Raw genomic sequence first — 21,019 nt, forward strand, 5'->3', positions numbered from 1 at the left:
GAATTCCCTTGGCAAAACCCCTTGTCCCTTGGCAGAACCCCTTAGTTATGCAAACTTGTACTTTCCCTGACCCGCTCTCCCCCCTTGAGTTTTTCCTATATAAGCCTGTGAAAAATTTGGCTCGAGGTCGATTCTCCTCTACACCATACTAGGTGCATGAGTTTCGACCCCAGAGCTCTGGTCTATGTGCTTTCTTGCTGTTACTTTATTAAATCTTGCCCTCTACATTTTGAGTTCGGTCTCAGTGTCTTCTTGGGTCCGCGGCTGTCCCGAGGCTTGAGTGAGGGTCTCCCTTCGGGGGTCTTTCAGTAGGAGGTAAGTAAACCCCTATTGCTGAATATATCAGACCTAGGACCCAGAGGTCCTTGAGCTGGGACTGACCTGAATACCTCCTTCCTGAGGACTAGCATCAATGGTATCAAAAGGCACCATGCAAGCTTCCAAAAGAAGGAAACAACCAACAAACAGTCCTACCCAGTTATAACAGCTATGAGCCACAATGACTAGCATGGCATGTGCACTCTACAGGTGCAGCCGTGGTACAAATACCTTGGTGGCAGTAAGCAGTTCTCTAATTGGACTTAAGACCACTCAACAAGAGGTTGATCATCCTTGCTGCTGGAAGCCTAGTCAACTGTTCAGGTCTAATAAAGTCATGAATCTTAGAGGAAACCAGACATCCACCACTGAACTAAATCAGCATAATTCCTAACTACACTCTAAAGTTTTGTCCTTATACCCACAGATAAGTATACTCTTCACCCCTCATCAAGGAAACTTCTCTTTACAACAGGCAGAGTCTACCTCAGAAAACCATCACCAATTTTTCAGAGTTCAGGCTGAGGAAGTGGCAGCTGGGAGCAAGCCCTTGACTCTGGGATGCAGCCACAGCAACTAAAGGAACCATGTTGGGCAGTACCTGCTGAGCCAGCTTGTTTAAGTCATTCCCATGGCCTGAAGGGGCCTGCCAAAAGGACTAGGGATTCCAACCCAGAAAAGAGTAATGTGTTTCTAGGCTTGGATAGGCATTGCCTTCCAGGATCCAAGAGCCAGTCTAGAGATTGCAAGGTCCTGTGAGACAGGATTGGGGATCTTAGCCAGTGGACACTTGCAGTGAATACTGAACAAGGGTGTCCTCCCTTCTTCCCCTCAGAGCCTAGAGTTTCTGTCTGCCACCCAGTATCCTCAGACAGCATGCTGGTGATGCACTTTGACCGGCCAGGTGGACCAGAAAACCTTTTTCTATGTGAAAGATGTGGCCAAACCAAGCCCAGGAGATGGTGAAGACCTCCTGAAGGTAACAGCCAGCATCCTAAACATGGCTGGCATACTCTAGTACCTAGGGATGCCAATGGTCAATCCAGGACAGACTCCAGAGATCTTTGTTTTCAGTGGGCTGAGCAGACACAGAGAAGATATTAGTGTGCTGGGTATTCTGAGACCCAAAGATGTGGCCACTTTGTTTACATCAAATGAGGGGGTTGTGCTGATGGTGTAGCTCACTTGCAGAGCCTTTGCCTAGCAAGCTCCAGGCCCTGGGTAATCCCCCACAACAAAACAACAAAAACCAAGAGTATCTGCAAAGCAGAATCCACCATGTATTCACACATTATCTTCTCTGGCATCCTCACAAGGGGTAGGGATGGACCATTTGTTGAAACAGGGAGGATGTGTGTGTAAGGGGTGGGGTACATTTGGCCCTAATTAACTCCTCAGACAATCCTATTTATATATTACAGAGTCACCAAGGAAGGCATAGAACAAAGTCAATCACAGTCCCTTTAGATTTCCACCCCCAGTTTCATAAATGACTTATCAGAACTGCTGTGCACACGGAATCCAAACTGGACAAAGTGCTTGTTAATTAAACTTTGGTTAGGATTTTCTCTTCACTGGCCTTGATTTTGACCCATCCAAAGCCTAGTTAGTCTATGATCTCTTTTTAACACTCTTGAAAATAGCCTGGCTTTCAGGTAGCATCAAGGAAAACAACTGTGTGCACCAATGTGGACTGATTAATACGTTACAATTTAAATAACCTCTCACCCACGCTCCTGTAAGTGAACCAGATAAAATCACTGGTTCAGAAAGAGTTATAATCCAACCATAAGACGGAATGCTAACAGGTAACTTTTATTCATTTATTGTTTTAAGTTTAAAACAAAGTATGAAGCCCAGGACAGTCTGAAACTTGAGACTACCCTAACTCAGTCTCCAGAATGCTGACTGACATTATAAACATGCACCCCCAAGGCAGCCTACAAGTTTAAGAATGAGAATTCCAGTACTGTAGAGGATGAGGTAGGAGGACTGCTTCAAGTTTGAGGCCAACACGGGCTACAAAGAAAGACCTGGTGGTGGTGGTGATTGTAGGGTTAAACCAAGTACTACAAAAATTAAATGATGTAGGGCCAGGGGCATAACTCCACGGTAGAATATTTGCCTAAGATGCTCAAGGTCCCCAGTATCACAAAAACAAACAAAGCGAAGCAGATTTATACAAACAAGGAAGAGTAAGACATAATTCAGCTGGCAGCATGCCTGTCTAGCATGCATAGCTCTGGGTTTGATCTCCAGGGCTGCATAAACTAGGGCAGTGCTTCCTTCACAGCTGTTGGTTGGGATCAATTAGACATGTCCATCAAGGGCTGTGAAGATGACTCCGTTGGTGAACTGCTCTAGCAGCTAGCAGTGAGCAGAAAGACCTGCCCTTGGACTGTAAGCACAACAACTAAGAAATGCTGGGGACCTTCTCCCTGAGACAGGAGAACCCATGGGGACTTGCTGGGTCCAGCTGAGCCAGTAATTCTGGGTTCACTGAGAGATTCTGTCTCAAACCATAAGGTGGAGAAGACACGAGAAGATACTGTATTGACCTCTGGCTTCCACATGCACGCACACACAGATGTGTAGGCACACACAGAGAAAGAAATGTGCATCAGAATCAGCCAGGGAACTTTTTAAAATGAGCATGTCAGGGCCAGGCAACTGTCGTTTGAATGGTTCTGATGCAAAGCTGCAGTTAAGTCGTTATGGTCTAAAGCCTTTGAGGCCCAGGGCAATAACAGTTTGTCATTCATTAAATATCAGTCATTTCTTTTAGTAGATGTATTTATTTATTATGAGTACACTGTAGCTATCTTCAGACACACCAGAAGAGAACCTATTACAGATGGTTCTGAGCCACCATGTGGTTGCTGGGAATTGAACTCAAGACCTCTGGAAGAGCAGTCAGTGCTCTTAACCACTGAGCCATCTCTCCAGCCCAATATCAGTCATTTCTGAGAAGTCAGTTTTGTTCCTAGGTTCTCTAATAATTTACTTTGCAATCTTTGTAAGCCACATCCCCACATTGGCACCTTTCTTTGTACAACAAATGGCTTAAACAAAGTGTCTAGCTGAGAATCTATCGGTTGTAACACCACTGATTTTTGTGACCTGTGGCTTTTTATTTACAGAAACCAAGCCATTTCCCTCTCCTTTTTTTCTTACTCACAAAATTGGACTTCGTCCTGAAATTTTTCTCCAAGAAAAGGAAGAGCTGTTGAAGAAGGGCCAGGGCTGGTGATACACAGGTCTCTCAGCATGTCCCCTACTTACTGTCCCTCTCTTTCTGCAGCGACTGAGCCAGTATGTGGCACCCCCAGGAGCCAGTAGCATTTTGGAACTTGAGTCATTGGGACATGTGGCTGAGCTGGAACCTGGCTGCTAGGGACACAGGAAGAGTAGAAATTTGGCCATGGCTCTGCTGCCTGGTGAAAGCTAAAGCCCCTGAAGATCTCCTTGTACCCATCTCAGAACTGCGTGTCTCAAGCTGCAGCCACCCCAGAGGTCTGGATTACAGCCTTTCAGATGTCACTTCTTGAGAAAGCTTGATGCTCATTTCCATAGCACGGCTCATTCCATAGTAAGCCAACTTCTCTGAGCCCCAGCAATCCTCTAGGACACCCATTACCCTGCCCTGAAGGATCACTGAAGGCCATGGCCATCAAACCATGCTAGATGGCTTGCTATGGGGGCTGGGAGCCAAAGTTAGCAGATAGGAGGTCTGTGCACATCTTAACACGAGACCCAGGAGCAATCTGAACCTCACATCATGCGGACTTGTCTTTAGGGCAACAGAGGAAGACTTGGACTGTGTCTCAGAGGTAGAACATTTTCTTAGCATGCTCAGGGGCCCAGACTTTGGTCCTCAACAGTGAAAAAGAAAAGGATTTCTTCAGTATATTTTGTATTTTGGATAGAGATGATGGATGTGGCTACAATATTTTTGTAACTAAAGCCCATTTTCCACTTGATCAGAGACAATAAGGAACACACACACACACAAGGAAAGAAAAAGAAAAGAGAGAGGCAGAGATGGAGAACTGTCAATGCACCCCTTCAAAATGCAAGCTACTTGGCATTTGGTCCAAGGGTCAGCTGATGTACACAGGCTATTTCTATACTTGGACAGAAGAGAAAGTTTCCACAGTTTCTCTGCTTTCCATCCCAGGCCATGTTCAGGCTGGAGGCTTTGTGCTGATCCACGGAGATGAAGTGAAGCGGTCACAGCTGTCATCCAGCTGGCTCGGGGTGCTGGCACTGTTCTTCTGGTTAGAGCTGGCTTCCAGCATAAGCTTCAAATGGCAAGGAAGCTCATGGCTGCAGCTGGATTCAGTTATAGAGAAGATTTTTCTGAAACAACTCTAAGATTCATTAAAGGTAAGGCACTCACAGCTCAGTGGGCACCGAAAGATGATGCAGCACAGACTAATCTAGAGATGGTCAAAAAGGGGCCAGGATGGGAACCCGGGAAGCAGGTGTATATGTGTGTGTGTGTTTGTGTGTGTGTGTTCTAATACCAAATCTGAATATTTTTGAAGACAAGGTTTCCTGTATTCATGCTGGCCTCAAACGCACAGTAGTAGAGTGACCTTGAGATTCTGGTTCTCCGACCTCTCATCTCTTGAGTGCTGGGATTATAGATGTGCACCATCTTGCCTGGATTATGTAACTCTGGGGGTCAAAGCTGTCTTAGTTAGGGTTCTACTGCTGTGAACAGATACCATGACCAAGGCAACTCTTATAAGGACAACATTTAACTGGGGCTGGCTTACAGATTCAGAGGTTCAGTCCATTATCATCAAGGCTGGAGCATGGCAGCATCTCATGGCAGGCATGGTGCAGGCAGAGCTGAGAGTTCTACATCTTCGTCTGGAGGCTGCTATGGGAATACTGATTTCCAGGAAGCTAGGATGAGGCTCTTACGCCTATGCCCACAATGACACACTTACTCTCAAAGGCCACACCTCCTAATAGTGCCACTCCCTGGGCCAAGTATATACAAACCATCACAAAAAGCCAAGGCTTCATGCATGGTAGGCAGACACTATACCAACTGAGCTACATTTTAGCACAAATCTGTCTTTTTTTTCCCCCATTCATCTTTTTCCATTTTCCTTGTGAGTAGAAAGGGAGAGATGAGAACAAAGCTGACAGCCCCTGCAGACCTGGAGTGGCATTTGCTACTTTGTGGGTTCTCTTTTTTCTACCCTTCTCCATTCCTTTTCTTCTACCCTTTCAACCCCCTAATGCTAGATAGGGGAGAAACAAGGATAGAGAGGAAGGGGGACAGAGTCATAGGTTGACTACTTCCTGCTGGTTAGGGCCATTGCTCTCCTTGGGGCAAGTTTAATCTTCCCATTCAGGATACCTAATTTCCTCTTGTTTCTTCTTTGTGCACAACTACTTAAGCCATGATAAACCAACAACTCACCTGCCTCTCAGGGCCCTAGCATTTACATTTCCCTTTGAAGGAGGAGTCCCCAGAATTCTAAACATCATGTGGTCTCAGAAACTGCCTGCAGCTGACAAATCCCACCCCCGCAGGAGCACAAGGCCAGTCCTAGTCAGCGGCTGTGGACAATCTAAAGCAGCCCATAGGCCTCACCTGGATGAAAATGAAAACATATTCCCATAATATGTCTGTGATTGTCAAAGAGACCAAAGTTTTCACTACACAGACCCGCTAAGTTAGATGTGGACGATCAGTCTGCTCTGGGTCTGGAACAGGACTTCCTCTTTTCCACTCTTACCCATGCCTGGCTGCCGTGGGAATGGATTTATTGGGGGGGGGGGGGATGAGACAAAATACCAGGTGTTGGTGTAGTTATTCCCACCTCTGTGATAAGGTGGGGAACAGGGACTCAGGTAGGAGATGCACAAAGTAACACATGCTATTATAATTCCACTCACTACAGTCTTTCTATGCACGATGTAACACATGCTATTATAATTCCACTCACTACAGTCTTTCTATGCACGATGTAACACATGCTATTATAATTCCACTCACTACAGTCTTTCTATGCACGATGTAACACATGCTATTATAATTCCACTCACTACAGTCTTTCTATGCACGATGTAACACATGCTATTATAATTCCACTCACTACAGTCTTTCTATGGCCAGTGCTTCAGGTCCAACCGTACTTGCCTCCTGCGCTTGTAGTGATTTGTTATTTTCAGGCAAGGCCTCAATAGGTAGCCCAGGCTAGCCTTAAGCTCGAGCTTTCCCTGCTTCAAACTCCACGTGCTGGGGTTATAGGCACGCACAGCCACACCTATGTTTATCTTTACTCACATGTCCAGAGATATACCTTGAAACCTTATGAGTACCAATGCTTGCGTTTAACATGACTACCAATCTCTCTCCTTTGGAAGGTGCTGATCCTATTAGGAGAAGAATGTCAACTGCCCAGCTCTTGATGGTTGCTGGGCTCTCTGTGGCTTAATAGTAGGAGCTGTTGTTAGTTTTAGTGGGCCCTGTTTTTAAAACTACTTCTTTGTTTGTTTGGGTTTTTTTGTTTGTTTGTTTTTTGAGACAGAGTTTCTCGGTATAGCCCTGGTTATCCTGGAACTCACTTTGTAGACCAGGCTGGCCTTGAACTCAGAAATCTGCCTGCCTCTGCCTCCAGAGTGCTGGGATTAAAGGCGTGCGCCACCACGCCCAGCCTTTAAAACTACTTTTTAAATGAGGTAGTCGGATCACTAGTTTGCTCGATCTAGGGATAATGAGGTGGGTGGTAAGTGAAAGAAAGTAGGATTGTCACCCAGAAAACTGCCTTTGTACAAACAGCTTGCTTTAGGGAGCCTATAAATAAGTCTGCTACCTTGTGTACCAATTGGTAACTGTGTTCAGATAATTAATTCTCTAAACCCTCCCACGTATTTCTATACTTCATATTTATATGTTTCTATCAGAATGAGCAAAAACATGGCCACAGTATTAAGTCTTCACATAGGCCCACGGCTTTGTTTTCAGGGTAGACCTCTTCTCAGTATACCAAAAAAGCCTATGTAAGCTTGGACCTTCGACAGGTTTATGTTCCTAAAATCCTCTGTAGCATCATAGAAGGAGCCAGCTTTGGGAGTATATCCCATCAGTTTCGCAGCGATAAGGCTTCAGCATTCCTTTTGTGTTAAGCTATGTAAGTCTGTCACTTGCACTAGTATTTTACTGCAGCCTTCAGTCTTACCTGGTACAGAATGAGGGTGCACATTTGAAAGCATGCTCTTTCCTGATGGGAAGTGAAAGGGTGTGCTGTTTTAGATACTCAAAACATTAGGGCTAGGCAGGATGGAGAATAACAGGGTTAAGGCCTTTCTTCAGGCTGATAATCTTTTCCTTAGTACAAACGCCGGTGAAAACCTCCACGGAGCAGATTCTGCCTTTCTCTGCAAACAGCCCCCAACGTCTGCTGCTGGTTCTTGATAGAGTCTACCCGGCAACTTATATTCAAGTGGCTAATATGTGGGGGCTAACAGGAGCGCGGGCAAAATCGTCTTGGAGCTGCCCTAGTGAAGGAGGACCTCCGAGCAAACTCGGAAGTGGCCTCTCTTCCCATGTCCTGTAAAGCTGGTCTAAGGAAATAAAAAGATGCATGTGACGGGTTGTGTGCTCTGTTTGCGTGGACAGGGGCCGCGGGAACCGGGTGAGGGAGTTCGACGGTCAGGTGAAGCGCGACCTGAGGCCCAGGGCCCCGGGATCGGCCTTCCGAGCAAAGTTCAGATTGGGACCTCTGTTGGAAGCGCTGGCGAGCCGGGTTCCTCTCCGAGACCTGGGCGCGCTAAATCGCAGGCTCTGGGTCTGATCTCTCTCATGGACCCCGCCCCTCGCTCCTTAAGCCACACCCCCTCAAGCGGAACACCTCCCTTCCCTTGGCATTCGCCCCGCCCCTTCCGGTCCGCAATCCGGAAGCGTTCTGGAGCTTGCTAGTTCGCTTTCCGGCTTGAGAATGCGTTCTCTGTAGTGTGACTTGGAGCATCTTTTCTAGGAAGTAAACGCGTCCTAATTTGAGACGCGGACTTTCCGGCATTGCTGTAAAAGCTTCCGGCGCTACCTGGCTGTAAATACTCTGTATCTGACGCCGTGTCGCCCACGAAGGCGATCAGGTTTAGAAATATCCAGAGGGATCTTACGGTAACCTACATCAGCCCGCCAAGATGGCGATGCAAGCGGCTAAGAGGGCGAATGTGAGTACCCCGCTTTCTGCGTGACAGGGAAGCGATGTTGTTGCTTGACTGTTGCTGCGTGCCTGGGGAGCGTTTTTTGTCCCTCCGCCCATAGTTGGGGAAGCTTGTTATCAGTTCTGTCAAAGGAGGTTCTGTCCTGGGCTCGTCCTCAGGGGTGTGTTCTTTGAGCGACTTTTCGCCCCACCCCTATTGAGAGCCCCCTGGCATCAGTGACCTCGTAACGCCTAGGACCAGGCGTTAGGCTCTTCTGAGTCCAAAAAGACATACGGAGTAACTATTTGGTTCCTTGCCAGCTGGAGCCTGGGATTTTTCTCGAATGTAGAACTTTGGGAATCCTCTATTAATATTATGTAAGCACCTGCTTTGTCTCTTGTCTTACAAACGGGAAGCAATTCATCAGTTGGGTTTATTCAACACTACTGTGTAAAGGACTAGTCGGGCTTATGTTCTACTGTTGTCAGTGAGTGTTACCAAAACCTTTAAGGAAAAAAAAAAACATCTTTCAGGAAATTAAGAAGTGGTTAAAACTTAGAATCACACCAAAACAAAGACACATAATTGACCATTGGATATCCTGATGAAGATTTTGGGCAACCGCGATTATGTGAATCATTTCAGTGAATGAAAACTTAGTTCCTGTAAAATAAAAAGATGGTAGGAGTTAGGACAAAACTGTAGAGCTGATTCTATGATTTTTCTTATTAATAGAGAAATTGAATTGTTTTAAAGATACCTACAGTGCTTTTTATAGACCAACGAGAGTGAGCCAACATAATGGTAGAGACCTGATATGTAAGATTCCAGAGTAAAACTGGAATGTGGCTCAGTGATTGCCTAGTGGGCGTGAGTCTGGATTTGACTCCCAGCACCTCAAACCATGACAACCAAAAATAAGTAAAGAGGGGAGTGGTTGGTACACCAATAGAAGAAAAAAATGGTTGGATGGACATAGATGGATAAAGTTTACAATAGGAATATATAGTTACCATTTGATCATATCTGTTTTCTTCAAGAAGTGTGGAGCCCCGGGTCATATCCTATGTTGGCTGAGAAGAGTATAGAGCCTTTTCAAATTTTACAGGGGATGATGATGGTGAAGTTTTAGGAGAGAAGAGAGAGACATACACAGTGTTTTACACAGTGAAAAAGCAGATTTACTGGAGAAATATATTTGTGTGGCAGTTGTTGATTATCAAACTTGACCTGGAAATCTTAAACTTTTATAGTCTGTCTAATTATCACCACTACTCATTTGAAGGTAGGGATAAGCGTTTTTACTTTCATGTTTGTTTATTATTGTATGTGCACATGTAGAGGCCAGACGACAATTTGTGGGAGTCGGTTCTCTCCATGTGGATTCCAGGGATTGACAGCTCACCAGGCTTGCTGGCGAGGGCCAGCTCACCAGCCTGAGGGCAAATATCTTATCCTTTCATTCATATAATGCTTAGCTTCATACCAAAAGCCGTGTTGGTTTAATAAGTGATTACTGAAAATGTTTTGTCTGAGCTGGGCATGGTGGTGGCGGCGCATGTCTTTTATCCCAGCACTCGGGAGGCAAAGGCAGGCGGATTTCTGAGTTCGAGGCCAGCCTGGTCTACAGAGTGAGTTCCAGAACAGCCAGGGCTACACAGAGACACCCTGCCTCATAAAACCAAAAAAAAAAAAAAAGAAAGAAAGAAAGAAAATGTTTTGTCTGGTATGTAATTGACTGTAGTAGCAAAGAGGGACGTGTGAGTCAGCTGTAGAGGAAGAAGGCTAAGAGTGAGGAGTGTACAGCAGGTTCAGACAGGCAACAGACCGGGCCACAGTATCAATGTCACAGATAGGAGGAACAACAAGAAGGGTGAGAGTGAAGAGTGTATAGCAGGTCAAGACAAGCCACAAACTGGGGCACAGTATCAATGTCACTGATAGGAGGAACAACAGCCAGGCCCCTAAAAGGCTGACAAGGGAACGCTGGAATGAAAAGATGTTAGTAAAGACACTTTCAAGTGGTAGCTCAGGTCTGGGTGTCCTATAAAGAAGATGAGTCAGTCAGGACAGACTTTCCTTTGCAGCCTGCATGACTGAAAACAGAAGCAAGATTTAAAAAAAGGTAGAGCTGGAAAGTGCAGGGAAGGTAGACACCTTGTCTTTCATTCAAGGCATCTCTCTTAGTACCTAGCTCACTGTGTACATTTAAAAGGCACTTAGTAGCTGGGCAGTGGTGGCGCACGCCTTTGATCCCAGCACTCAGGAGGCAGAGGCAGGTGGATGTCTGACTTCGAGGCCAGCCTGGTCTACAGAGTGAGTTCCAGGACAGCCAGGGCTACACAGAGAAACCCTGTCTCAAACCTCCCCCCGCCCCAAAAAAAAGGCCCTTAGTAACTGTTTGATGCATAAGTGAAGAGGAGCCCAGTACTTTGTTTTGTGTGGATTGGGAGGACCAGATCAGCTGCTCAACTGGGGACTAGAAACTGGTGAGAAGGGAAAGCCTGTAAGAACAAGAGAAGTCACTGATGCAGGCTCCTAAGCCATGAGAAGGCGTATGAGTGGGATTCACTGTCCTTTCTTCCCCACGAGACACTAAGGATGGATGTGTAAGTGAAGTGGGGATCCTTGTTAAGTAGAGCGGGGTTTTAGTTGCTCCTGACAGTCTTCCCTCTGCTGACTTCCTGAGGAGCATCCGGTGGTAGCTCTTACTCTTGGCTTCTTCTTTGGCATCACTGGGGTCTTTACCATGACTGCGCACTGCTGTCCTTCAGTATAATGATCCTTATTTCTCATTTTAGATTCGCCTCCCACCTGAAGTAAATCGGATTTTGTATATAAGGAATTTGCCATACAAAATCACAGCAGAAGAAATGTATGATATATTTGGGAAATATGGACCTATTCGTCAAATCAGAGTGTAAGTTTTTCTAAGTCTTATAATATCACTTAAAGGATATGGTTGTCTAATCGGTAATCTCCTCCGAGTTGTAGCTCGCAGCAGGACTGCACTGTATGGTGTGCAGTGATGTGTCTGCTTTGCAGTGAGACTACAAGACCCTTGAGTAAAAGTTCCTTTCTAGTATCATGTAATATTTAGTGATAACATCTTGTAATTCTGAATCAAACCATTAAACTACAGTACCTAAATTTGTGCCATTTAAGGGCCCCTCTGGAAGGATTTTTAAAGCTTTTATTTTTTCAGTCATAATGTTTCTCTTCAGGAAGGCACCATTGAAAAGGTCCTGTGGGTTTGAACCCAGGACCCTGTACATGCTAGACAGGCTCTAATCCCAACCCCACTATATATATTTTTTATAAGTTTTCTGAAGCAAGAGTGGTGGGCCACACCTATAATCTCAGTTTGTGCATAGAGGCAAGGGTTAAAAGTGATTCTCATCTATACAGGGATTTTGAGGTCAGCCTGATTTTTTTAAGACCATAGCTCAAGTCAAGCTGAAGATTTTCTTTTTATAACCTCAGAGCCCCTTCCTGGCTTTTAAGACCATGAGAACCTGAAGCCTTTGCTTTCAAATGACCACCATCTCTCCTGGGAGTAAACTGCTTCCTGGGAATATACCATCATTTGTGATGTATTCCCATTAGTAGCCAAATGAGGATGAAACAAAAATACCATAGAAGGAGTGCTCTCTTTAGGAGGTCTCAGTTCTCTGAACAGCTGCTAAGGACTTTGTAATCCCTACTGAATACATTTTGTCTGTATTTTGAGGAATGCAAGAATTCTAGGTCCTTCAAAGAACAAATAAAATATGTAGATAGTCTCTGATTTGAGAGCCAGGAAACAAGGGTTTGCCTTTAATGCCTGTAACTAGCCATGTGCCAAGCAGCAAGGCTTGTTAGGTTTTTCTTCTGTAAGATAATTTGGATGGTGGCCCTTTGGTCCTCAATGAGAAGGCAGTGTGATAAATCGACTGCATCGGTTGTTAGACCTGAGTTCAGATACTAACAGTCTTTCAAGTTTAAGTAAACCTGGGCAGAGTGTTTCATCTGTCTAGGCTTCAGTTCTCCATGAGCTTGGGTCAAGTTGCACAGTCTGTACATCCAATCACTCTCCATAAAGCCACGGAACCTCTGTCCATCCCTTAGTTACATCTAAGGCTTATTAGTTAATACATGCTCATGTTACTGCCCATGAACTCAACTGTCTTTCTTGGCAGAGGTGACAGCCTCCAGGCTTTGTGTTGATAGCATTGCTGCATGATCCATAGTAACCTCCCATACACACACACACGCAAATGAATAGGACTGGGGTACAGCTTATTAGTTGAGTGTGCAAGGCCTTGAGTTCAATCCTCAATAAAAAGAAAATAAATAAAATAATAGCATGGCTGTGATTAACTTATGAAGGCATTATAAAGCTTACTTATAGCACTCACTTGAGAAAAGTTTAAGTCAGCGTTAGAGAATGCTACCAAAACGACAACATAAGAACTAGTCATGGTAGCCGGGCATGGTAGTACACGCCTTTAATCCCAGCACTCAGGAGGCAGACACAGGAGGACCTCTGAGTTCGAGGCCAGCCTGGTCTACAGAGTGAGTTCCAGGACAGCCAGGGCTACACAGAGAAACCCTGTCTCGAAAAATCAAAAAAAAAAAAAAAAAAGAACTAGTCATGGTAGAACACACCTGTAATCAGAGCCATATTGGAAACAGAGGCAGAAAGACTGCAAGTTTGAGACCAGTCTGGGCAGTAAAGTGTGGCAAATTCAATACGTCAGGGGTTACAGCTTGGTAGTAGAGGCAGCCAAAGCATGAGCAGAGCCACAGTAGCTCAGGGCCTTGGCTTCCAAGCTTCTCTCAGGCTGCTCGGCTCCTTCTCAGCCTAGTCTCAGCTTCAGGAAAGACTTTTCAGAGAGGTTCCCCCTGTCACAGCTCTCCTTTCCTCATGTGGCTCCATATGATCTGGGATTCATACTTTTTGGGGGGGGGGGTTCGAGACAGGGTTTCTCTGTGTAGCCCTAGCTGTCCTGGAACTCACTCCGTAGACCAGGCTGGCCTCAAATTCAGAAATCCGCCAGCCTCTGCCTCCCAAGTGCTGGGATCAAAGGCATGTGCCACCACGCCCAGCGATTCATATTTTTTGTGTAATGTTTTTCTCTTGCTTGAAGGAAGGAAGGAAGGAAGGAAGGAAGGAAGGAAGGAAGGAAGGAAGGGAGGGAGGAAGGAAGGAAGGGGTGATGTCTACCTTTCACTGTTGGTTCTGCTGCTCATCCTTGGAGAATGCAGTGATTGTTGAATAAAGTCATAGAATGTTGAGGCACAAGAGCCTGGATCTTAACTGTGGAGTGAGAAACAGTGGGTCTTCTGTTCCCTCTGTGATCAGCCTCTGTTGCTTACTAGGTGCCAAGCACCCTGCCAGTACTGATTTGGGTTTTTTCAGAGAGGGTTTCTCTTTATCCCTGGCTGTCCTAGAACTCTGTAGACCAGGCTGGCCTTGAACTCAGAGACTGGCTTGCCTCTGCCTCCTGAGTGCAGGGATTAAAGATGTGGGCCACCACCACCAGCTAGTACTGACTTTCTACAATGGAATTTGGTAAAACCTAGCCATGCTTCTTCATGCACCAGGACAACTGATCACACTCTACCTGACATGTAGTAGTCACATGGTACTTTGTATTCTTTACAGCCTTTTAACATTGTTACCTTTCCTATTACAATCCTTCATAGGGGTTGGAAAGATGACTCTGGGGTTAAGAGTGCTTCCTGCTATTCCAGAGGGCCCAAAGTTCTGTTCCCAACACTCGCTTTGGGTGGCTCACAGCTGCCTGTAGCTCTGGTTCCAGTTGGGTCGTATATCACGTCTGGCCTCCCAAGGGCACCTGCTCTACATATATCATGCACATTTTTTTGTTTTGTTTTCTTCTTTGAGATAGGGTTTCTCCTTGTAGCAGTGGCTGTCCTGGAACTCTGTAGACTCAGAGATCTGCCTGTCTCTGCCTTCTGAGTGCTGGATTAAAGGTGTGCAACACTACTGCCTGACACATATAAATCATTTTTAAAAACACATATAATATAGGACAAATGATACTGAAATCAGTATATGATGTCAAGTAGCTGAAGCTAGAAAGGCTAAATTGTGGGTGAGGTTTTTAATTTCTGTTTACTACCAGTCAAGAAAATGTTACTGAGCTCAGTGCTCAATACATGGCACATTCCAAATACATGCTTTTTTTTGGGGGGAGGGGGATTCAAGACTGGGTTTCTCTGTATAGCCCTGGCTGTCCTAGAACTCACTTTGTAGACCAGGCTGGCCTTGAACTCAGAAATCCGCCTGCCTCTGCCTCCCGAGTGCTGGGATTAAAGGCGTGCGCCACCACGCCTGGCCCAAATACATGCTTTTAAAATTCAAATTATAATGTAGATTTCGAGGTGTGAGGTTGATAATGAGAGCTGGGACCCCTGAAATGGAGAATGTATAAAATCAGGTTAAGGGCTGGTTATATATAGTTCAGTTGTAGAACACTTGCCTAGTACGTGAAAGGACTCCAGTTTAATCCCTGGAACATAAAAAAAGAAAAAAGAAAAAAAGAATGTGGTTAGGCTTTGTCCCTATTGCAGTTCTTAAGAAGAAATAGGAGGAGAGAGCTTCATAGAAGATGAATGCGTGAACCAGTTAATAAGAGAATAGTGGGCTGCTTCAAACAGGTAACGGCAGGTTCTCCTGCTGGGAACCCAAAGTGGCAAGACAGAAGTAACTCAAGACATTCTCTGACCGTCACACACATGCTGTGGCACATGTTGCACCCAGTGCTTATGCACACGATGAGGAGGAGGAGGAAGAGGAGGAGGTGATGTGGTAGTGGTGGTGGTGGTAGTGGTGGTGGTGGTGGTAGTGATGGTAGAAAGTAGATCTCTAGCTTTCAAATGAAAGTTAGCAAGTGCAGTATGTTGCAAGGCACTATGGTAATAAAACATATTACCACTTTTAAGCGGGGTTGGGTGGTCTGTGCCTGGAATTTCAGTACTTGGGAGGCTAACATGGGTAGAATGAGTTTGCAGCCAACCTAGGCTACATATGGAGATCTTGTCTGGAAAAAAGAAAAAAATCTTACCTTTGCCCTTAAGGAACGCAGACTTCCCCACCCCTCTTTGGACAGTTCTCAACTTGCATACCTAATACAATACTGAAAATGATTAAGCTGCTAATAGTTATTACTATACCAAGAGAATAAAACATATAAAAATCCCTCCTTGAATGGGACATGGTAATGTCCTGGAGACTGAGGCAGGAGGATTACAAGTTCAAGGTAAGGGCAGATGTCTGAAACAAACATCTCCTGTCAGATCCTGGCAACTGAGTTCATCAGTCCTGGACTCCCTAGCCACACCCACCACCTCCATCTGTTCTCTCCCTGCCTCTGAGCAGGGTCTAGATTGGAGAGTAGGAATAGGAGTTCACTGTGTTTCCATAGCAAAAGATGCTGAGTCCCTGTCCCTTTTGGGGATGGGGGTGCTATTTTAAGACAGGGTCTCTGCATAGCTTACTATGTAAACTTAGACTGGCTTTGAACTCACAGAGATCCACCTGCCTCTGTCTTCCAAGTGCTTGGATTGAAGGTGTCTGCTACCATGCCCAGAGATTCGATTTTTGGTTTGGTTGTTCTTGTTTTTCCAGACAGGGTTTTGTGTGTGTGTGTGTGTGTGTGTGTGTGTGTGTGTGTGTGTGTGTGTGTGTGTGTAATAGTCCTTGACTCACTCTGTAGACCAGACTGGCATTGAACTCAGAGATTCCCTTGTTTTTCCAGACAGGGTTTTGTGTGTGTGTGTGTGTGTGTGTGTGTGTGTGTGTGTGTGTGTGTGTGTGTAATAGTCCTTGACTCACTCTGTAGACCAGACTGGCATTGAACTCAGAGATTCCCTTGTTTTTCCAGACAGGGTTTTGTGTGTGTGTGTGTGTGTGTGTGTGTGTGTGTGTGTGTGTGTGTGTGTGTGTGTGATAGTCCTGGGACTCACTCTGTAGACCAGACTGGCATCGAACTCAGAGACTCCCTTGCCTCTGTTTCCCGAGTGCCAGGATTAAAGGTGTGTGCTACCACCTCCCAGCTCCAAAGGTATGATTTTGAAGTGAGACTTTTACATGCCTTTACCTGTCCTTCTGAGCCAGAATAGTGTTTTGCTTCACCTACTATGTGTGTTTGGCAGGTGAAGAGTCAGCCCACAGTCCCAAACCTCATCCAGTGGCTGCATAAGGGGTCTATTTTATATTCCAGACCATTGGGAAGTAGGCTCCCTGACTACTGTACACATTGACCTTGGTCACGCGGTGCCTGCAGATCAGGGCTCCTGTGGCTTCTCTCACTTACCCAGCTCTCTGAGGAAGCCCGGGGGCCAAGAGAAGATGAGGCAGGGAGTAGTGATCCTAGGAGGAGCCTGCAGGTGGATAAGGCCCCAGCTGGCAGCATTTTGCCAGGCTCACAGGGAACTCTGCTTCTGGCCTCTGAGCAGAGGCTGTTTCCCCTGCCTAGGGCTGCACAGTGAACACCGAGAGCCTTCATCGGCATTACTGGCTAGCAGGCCATCAGTCCTAGGTACTGTCCCTGCGTCAAGCCTGAGGAGTTTCTCTGAGCAGTGTGTGCTGGTCTCACACGGCTTTGATTGGGCTCATGTGTATGCAGCTTTGCCCTTAGTCTAAGATATTCCACTTCAAAGCACATTAGCTTAAAAATGACACGCTCCTTTAGCTTATCTAGTCATAGTGTTTGTTCCCTCTGCTATTTTTTCAGGTTGATTTCAAATTACTTACACTTATTTCTGTTGTCTCCAATCAGTTCTTACAGGGCTGAGAGTAGAGCCCAGCAGTAGAGAGAGCACTTGGAACAGAAGGCTTGGATATGTCCTTTGTAGTTTTAAAAATTCAGTGCCAAAATAAACAAGACCCAGTTACAGGTTCAAAAAGACTGGAAATTGTTGATGCTTAGGTATCTGTCTTCTCACTGTTGTGCAGAGGGAATACACCTGAAACCAGAGGAACAGCCTATGTGGTCTATGAGGACATCTTTGATGCTAAGAATGCCTGCGACCACCTATCAGGATTCAACGTTTGTAACAGATACCTTGTGGTTTTGTATTACAATGCTAACCGGGTGAGTGTAGCCCACTCTACAGAGAGGCTGGTGCTGGGGTGGGGTTCCTCTAGGCTAGTGCTGCTGGTGGGCTGTGTAGCTCAGTCCCGTTAACTGTGGGGCTTGTCATACTTGTAGGCATTTCAGAAGATGGACACCAAGAAGAAGGAGGAGCAGCTGAAACTTCTCAAGGAAAAGTATGGCATCAACACAGATCCTCCCAAGTGAATGACAGCCACGCGTGGTCCTGGTTACCTGTTCTCTTCTCTTCCTTTTTAATTAGTACTGAATATTGTGATTTCTTATTTGAGAACTAGAATGACTTATGTGAAAGTTTTCTAGCATTAGAAAATATAATGTTAATAAACTTGTAGCTTTTTTCTATAATGTGTCTTCTGTTAAACTTCTCACTTCTTTTTCCTAATATCAGTAGAAAACAAATGAGGAGAAACACATGTAGGTTATAGATGAGCTAAGGACTGAGGTGCTTGTGCTGGGGACGCTCGGCCTGGGGAGCCTGGCTGTTAGCAGTGTAACCTCAGTGGAGTGCTGTGTTGCTGTGAGCAAGACCTCACCCTACCGCCTAGAGGTCAGTCTTCTACTAGCAGCCTTAGGGTGAAGATGTAGAACTCTCAGCTCTGCCTGTACCATGCCAGCCTGGGTGCCATCATGATAATGGACTGGGCCTCTGAACCTGTAAGCCAGCCCCAGTTAAATGTTGTCCTTATAAAACTTGCCTTGGTCATGATGTCTGCTCACAGCCTTAAAACCCTTAAAACACTGACTTTTCTTTTTCTCTTGTAATACTTGTTTATTTACTGTGTGTGTGTGTGTGTATGTGTACATATTTTGTGTGTGTGTGTGTGTATGTGTATATATTTATTGTGTGTGTGGATGTATACATATTTATTGTGTGTATGTGACATTTATTGTGTGTGTGTATGTGATATATTGTGTGTGTGTGTGGATGTGACATTTATTGTATGTGTGTTTTGTGTGTGAATGTGACATTTATTGTGTGTGTGTGTGGATGTGACATATTTATTGTGTGTGTGTATGGATGTGGTATAGTTATTGTGTATATGTTTGTGGATGTGACATAGTTTTTGTGTGTGTGTGGATGTGTGTGTGTGTGTTTGGAGGTGACATATTTATTGTGTGGGTGGGGGGATGTGACATATTTAGTGTGTGTGTACGTGTGCGGATATGTACATATTTATTGCGTGTGGATATGTGTGTGGATTTTACATAATTGTGTGTGTGTTTGTGTGTGGATGTGACATTGTGTGTGTGTGGAGGTGACATTTATTGTGTGTGTGGGATGTGTACATATTGTGTGTGTGTGGGTGTGTATATATTTATTGTGTGTGTGTGGATGTGACATTTTGTGTGTGTGTTTGTGTATATATACATATTTATTGTGTGTGGATGTGTTTGTGTGGATTTTACATATTTTGTGTGTGTGTGTGTGGATGTGTACATATTGTGTGTGTGTGGATGTGACATATTTATTGTATGTGTGTGTGGATGTGACATATTTATTGTGTGTATGTGTGGATGTGACATATTTAGTGTGTGTGTGTGGATGTGACATATTTAGTGTGTGTGTATGTGTGTGTATGTGACATATTTATTGTGTGTGTATGTGTGTGTGTTTGTGTGTGGATATGTACATATTGTGTGTGGATGTGTGTGTTTGGATTTGAATATTGTGTTTGTGTGTGGATGTGACATATTTATTATGTGTGTGTGTATATGAAATTTATTGTGTGTATGTGGATGTGTACATATTTATTTTTCGTGTGTGTGGGTGTGTACATATTTATTGTGTGTATGTGTGTGGATGGGACATATTTAGTGTGTGTTTGTATGGATATGTACATATTTATTGTGTTTATGTGTGTGTTTGTGGATGTGACATATTTAGTGTGTGTGTGTGGATATGTACATATTTATTGTGTGTGGATGTGTGTGTGGATTTGACATATTTATTTTGTTTGTGCGTGTATATGGATGTGTACATATTTATTGTGTGTGTGTGTGTGTATGTGACATATTTATTGTGTGTGTGTGTGTGTGTATGTGACATATTTATTGTGTGTGTATGTGTACATATTTATTGTATGTGTGTGTGTGTGACATATTTATTGTGTTTGTGTGTGGATGTGACATTTAGTGTGTGTGTACGTGTGTGGATATGTACATATTTATTGCGTGTGGATTTTACATATTTACTGTGTTTGTGTGTGGATGTGACATATGTCAGAATCAGAATGACTTGTAGGAGCTGAGTCTTCTTCCACCAGGTGGGTCTTGGGGATTGAACTCAGGTCCTCAGTCTTGATAGCAAATGCCTTTGCCAAACTCTGAGCCAGAGGAACTTGTAGACTTGTTTGTCTTTTTTTTTGAAATAGGATCTCTCCTTGTAGACCAGGCTGACTTCCAACTCATAGAGATTTCTTCCTGCCTCTGCCTACAATAGACTTGTTTTAATTAATGACAACCTAATGAGTAGGTCACACATGATGACACCAAAATTCATCCTGTTGGTTGAATAAAATGCTTTCATGAGAAGCTAGTATAAGCCGGGCAGTAGTGGCGCACACCTTTAATCCCAGCACTTGGGAGGCAGGTGGATTTCTTAGTTTGAGGCCAGCCTGGTCTACAGAGTGAGTTCTAGGATAGCCAGGGCTACACAGAGAAACCCTGTCTCAAAAAAAAACAAAACAAAAGCTAATATAGTGCACAGCTCTAATCCCAGCACTTGGGAAAGCTGAGGCAAGAGCATCACCAGGAGCTTACTGTTGTAAATTCTGGGCCAGTCTGGATTAGAGTAAGACACTGTCTCAAAAAACAAGGATGTGAAAGGTTTGGTATGAGAGCCACAAAGACCCAGACAGCTGTCAGTGTGGTAACACTTGTCCTTACAACAGAGGTCCATCACAGAAGTAATGACTCAGAGATCTGAGAGCAAGCTGTTTTAGAGAATGGTGCTATTTCTTGGCCAAGGCTATAGTTACAATCTATATATTTTGGACTTAGCTCACAATATATCTTTGCCATAAATTAAAATGCTTAGTTGTAGGAGTTTCCATGACATGGGAAGACTGTAATAATTGTCACATTCGTTGTGGCTTGACAGCTTAGGAGTAGGTATAAATTTTCTTTTTATGGTTCAGGCATGGGCCAGGTGGAGATGTGCGGACTGATCGTTTTGTATACTCAGAATCTAGAATCACTTTGAAGGCTACATAGACGGACTAGTGTCAGTGGCTACTTTTAAATGCATTTAAAGTCTGTTATTACTTTTAAGGAAATAGGCTACTTTCTAGGTTTTGTACTGCCTTTTCAAAACTCACTCAGAAATGAAGAAATTGTTGGGCATGGTGGCACATGCCTTTAATCCCAGCACTTGGGAGGCAAAGGCAGGCAAATTTCTGAGT

At 44.6% G+C, this 21,019-nt stretch overlaps 1 protein-coding gene and 1 pseudogene across 1 annotated transcript; both read left to right on the plus strand.

Moving 5' to 3' along the window:
* Positions 1,176–7,856, plus strand: Gm20348 (predicted gene, 20348; annotated as a pseudogene).
* On the plus strand, positions 8,309–18,360 carry Sf3b6 (splicing factor 3B, subunit 6). Its single transcript, NM_025323.2, has 4 exons — positions 8,309–8,520; positions 11,295–11,413; positions 17,459–17,597; positions 17,715–18,360. Exons 1-4 carry the CDS (start codon positions 8,491–8,493, stop codon positions 17,802–17,804), a joined length of 378 nt encoding a protein of 125 aa, NP_079599.1. The 5' UTR covers positions 8,309–8,490; the 3' UTR covers positions 17,805–18,360.
* The last annotated feature ends 2,659 nt before the right edge of the window (positions 18,361–21,019 follow it).

The sequence above is a fragment of the Mus musculus genome, chromosome 12 (assembly GCF_000001635.26).
Source record: "Mus musculus strain C57BL/6J chromosome 12, GRCm38.p6 C57BL/6J".
Taxonomy (NCBI): domain Eukaryota; kingdom Metazoa; phylum Chordata; class Mammalia; order Rodentia; family Muridae; genus Mus; species Mus musculus.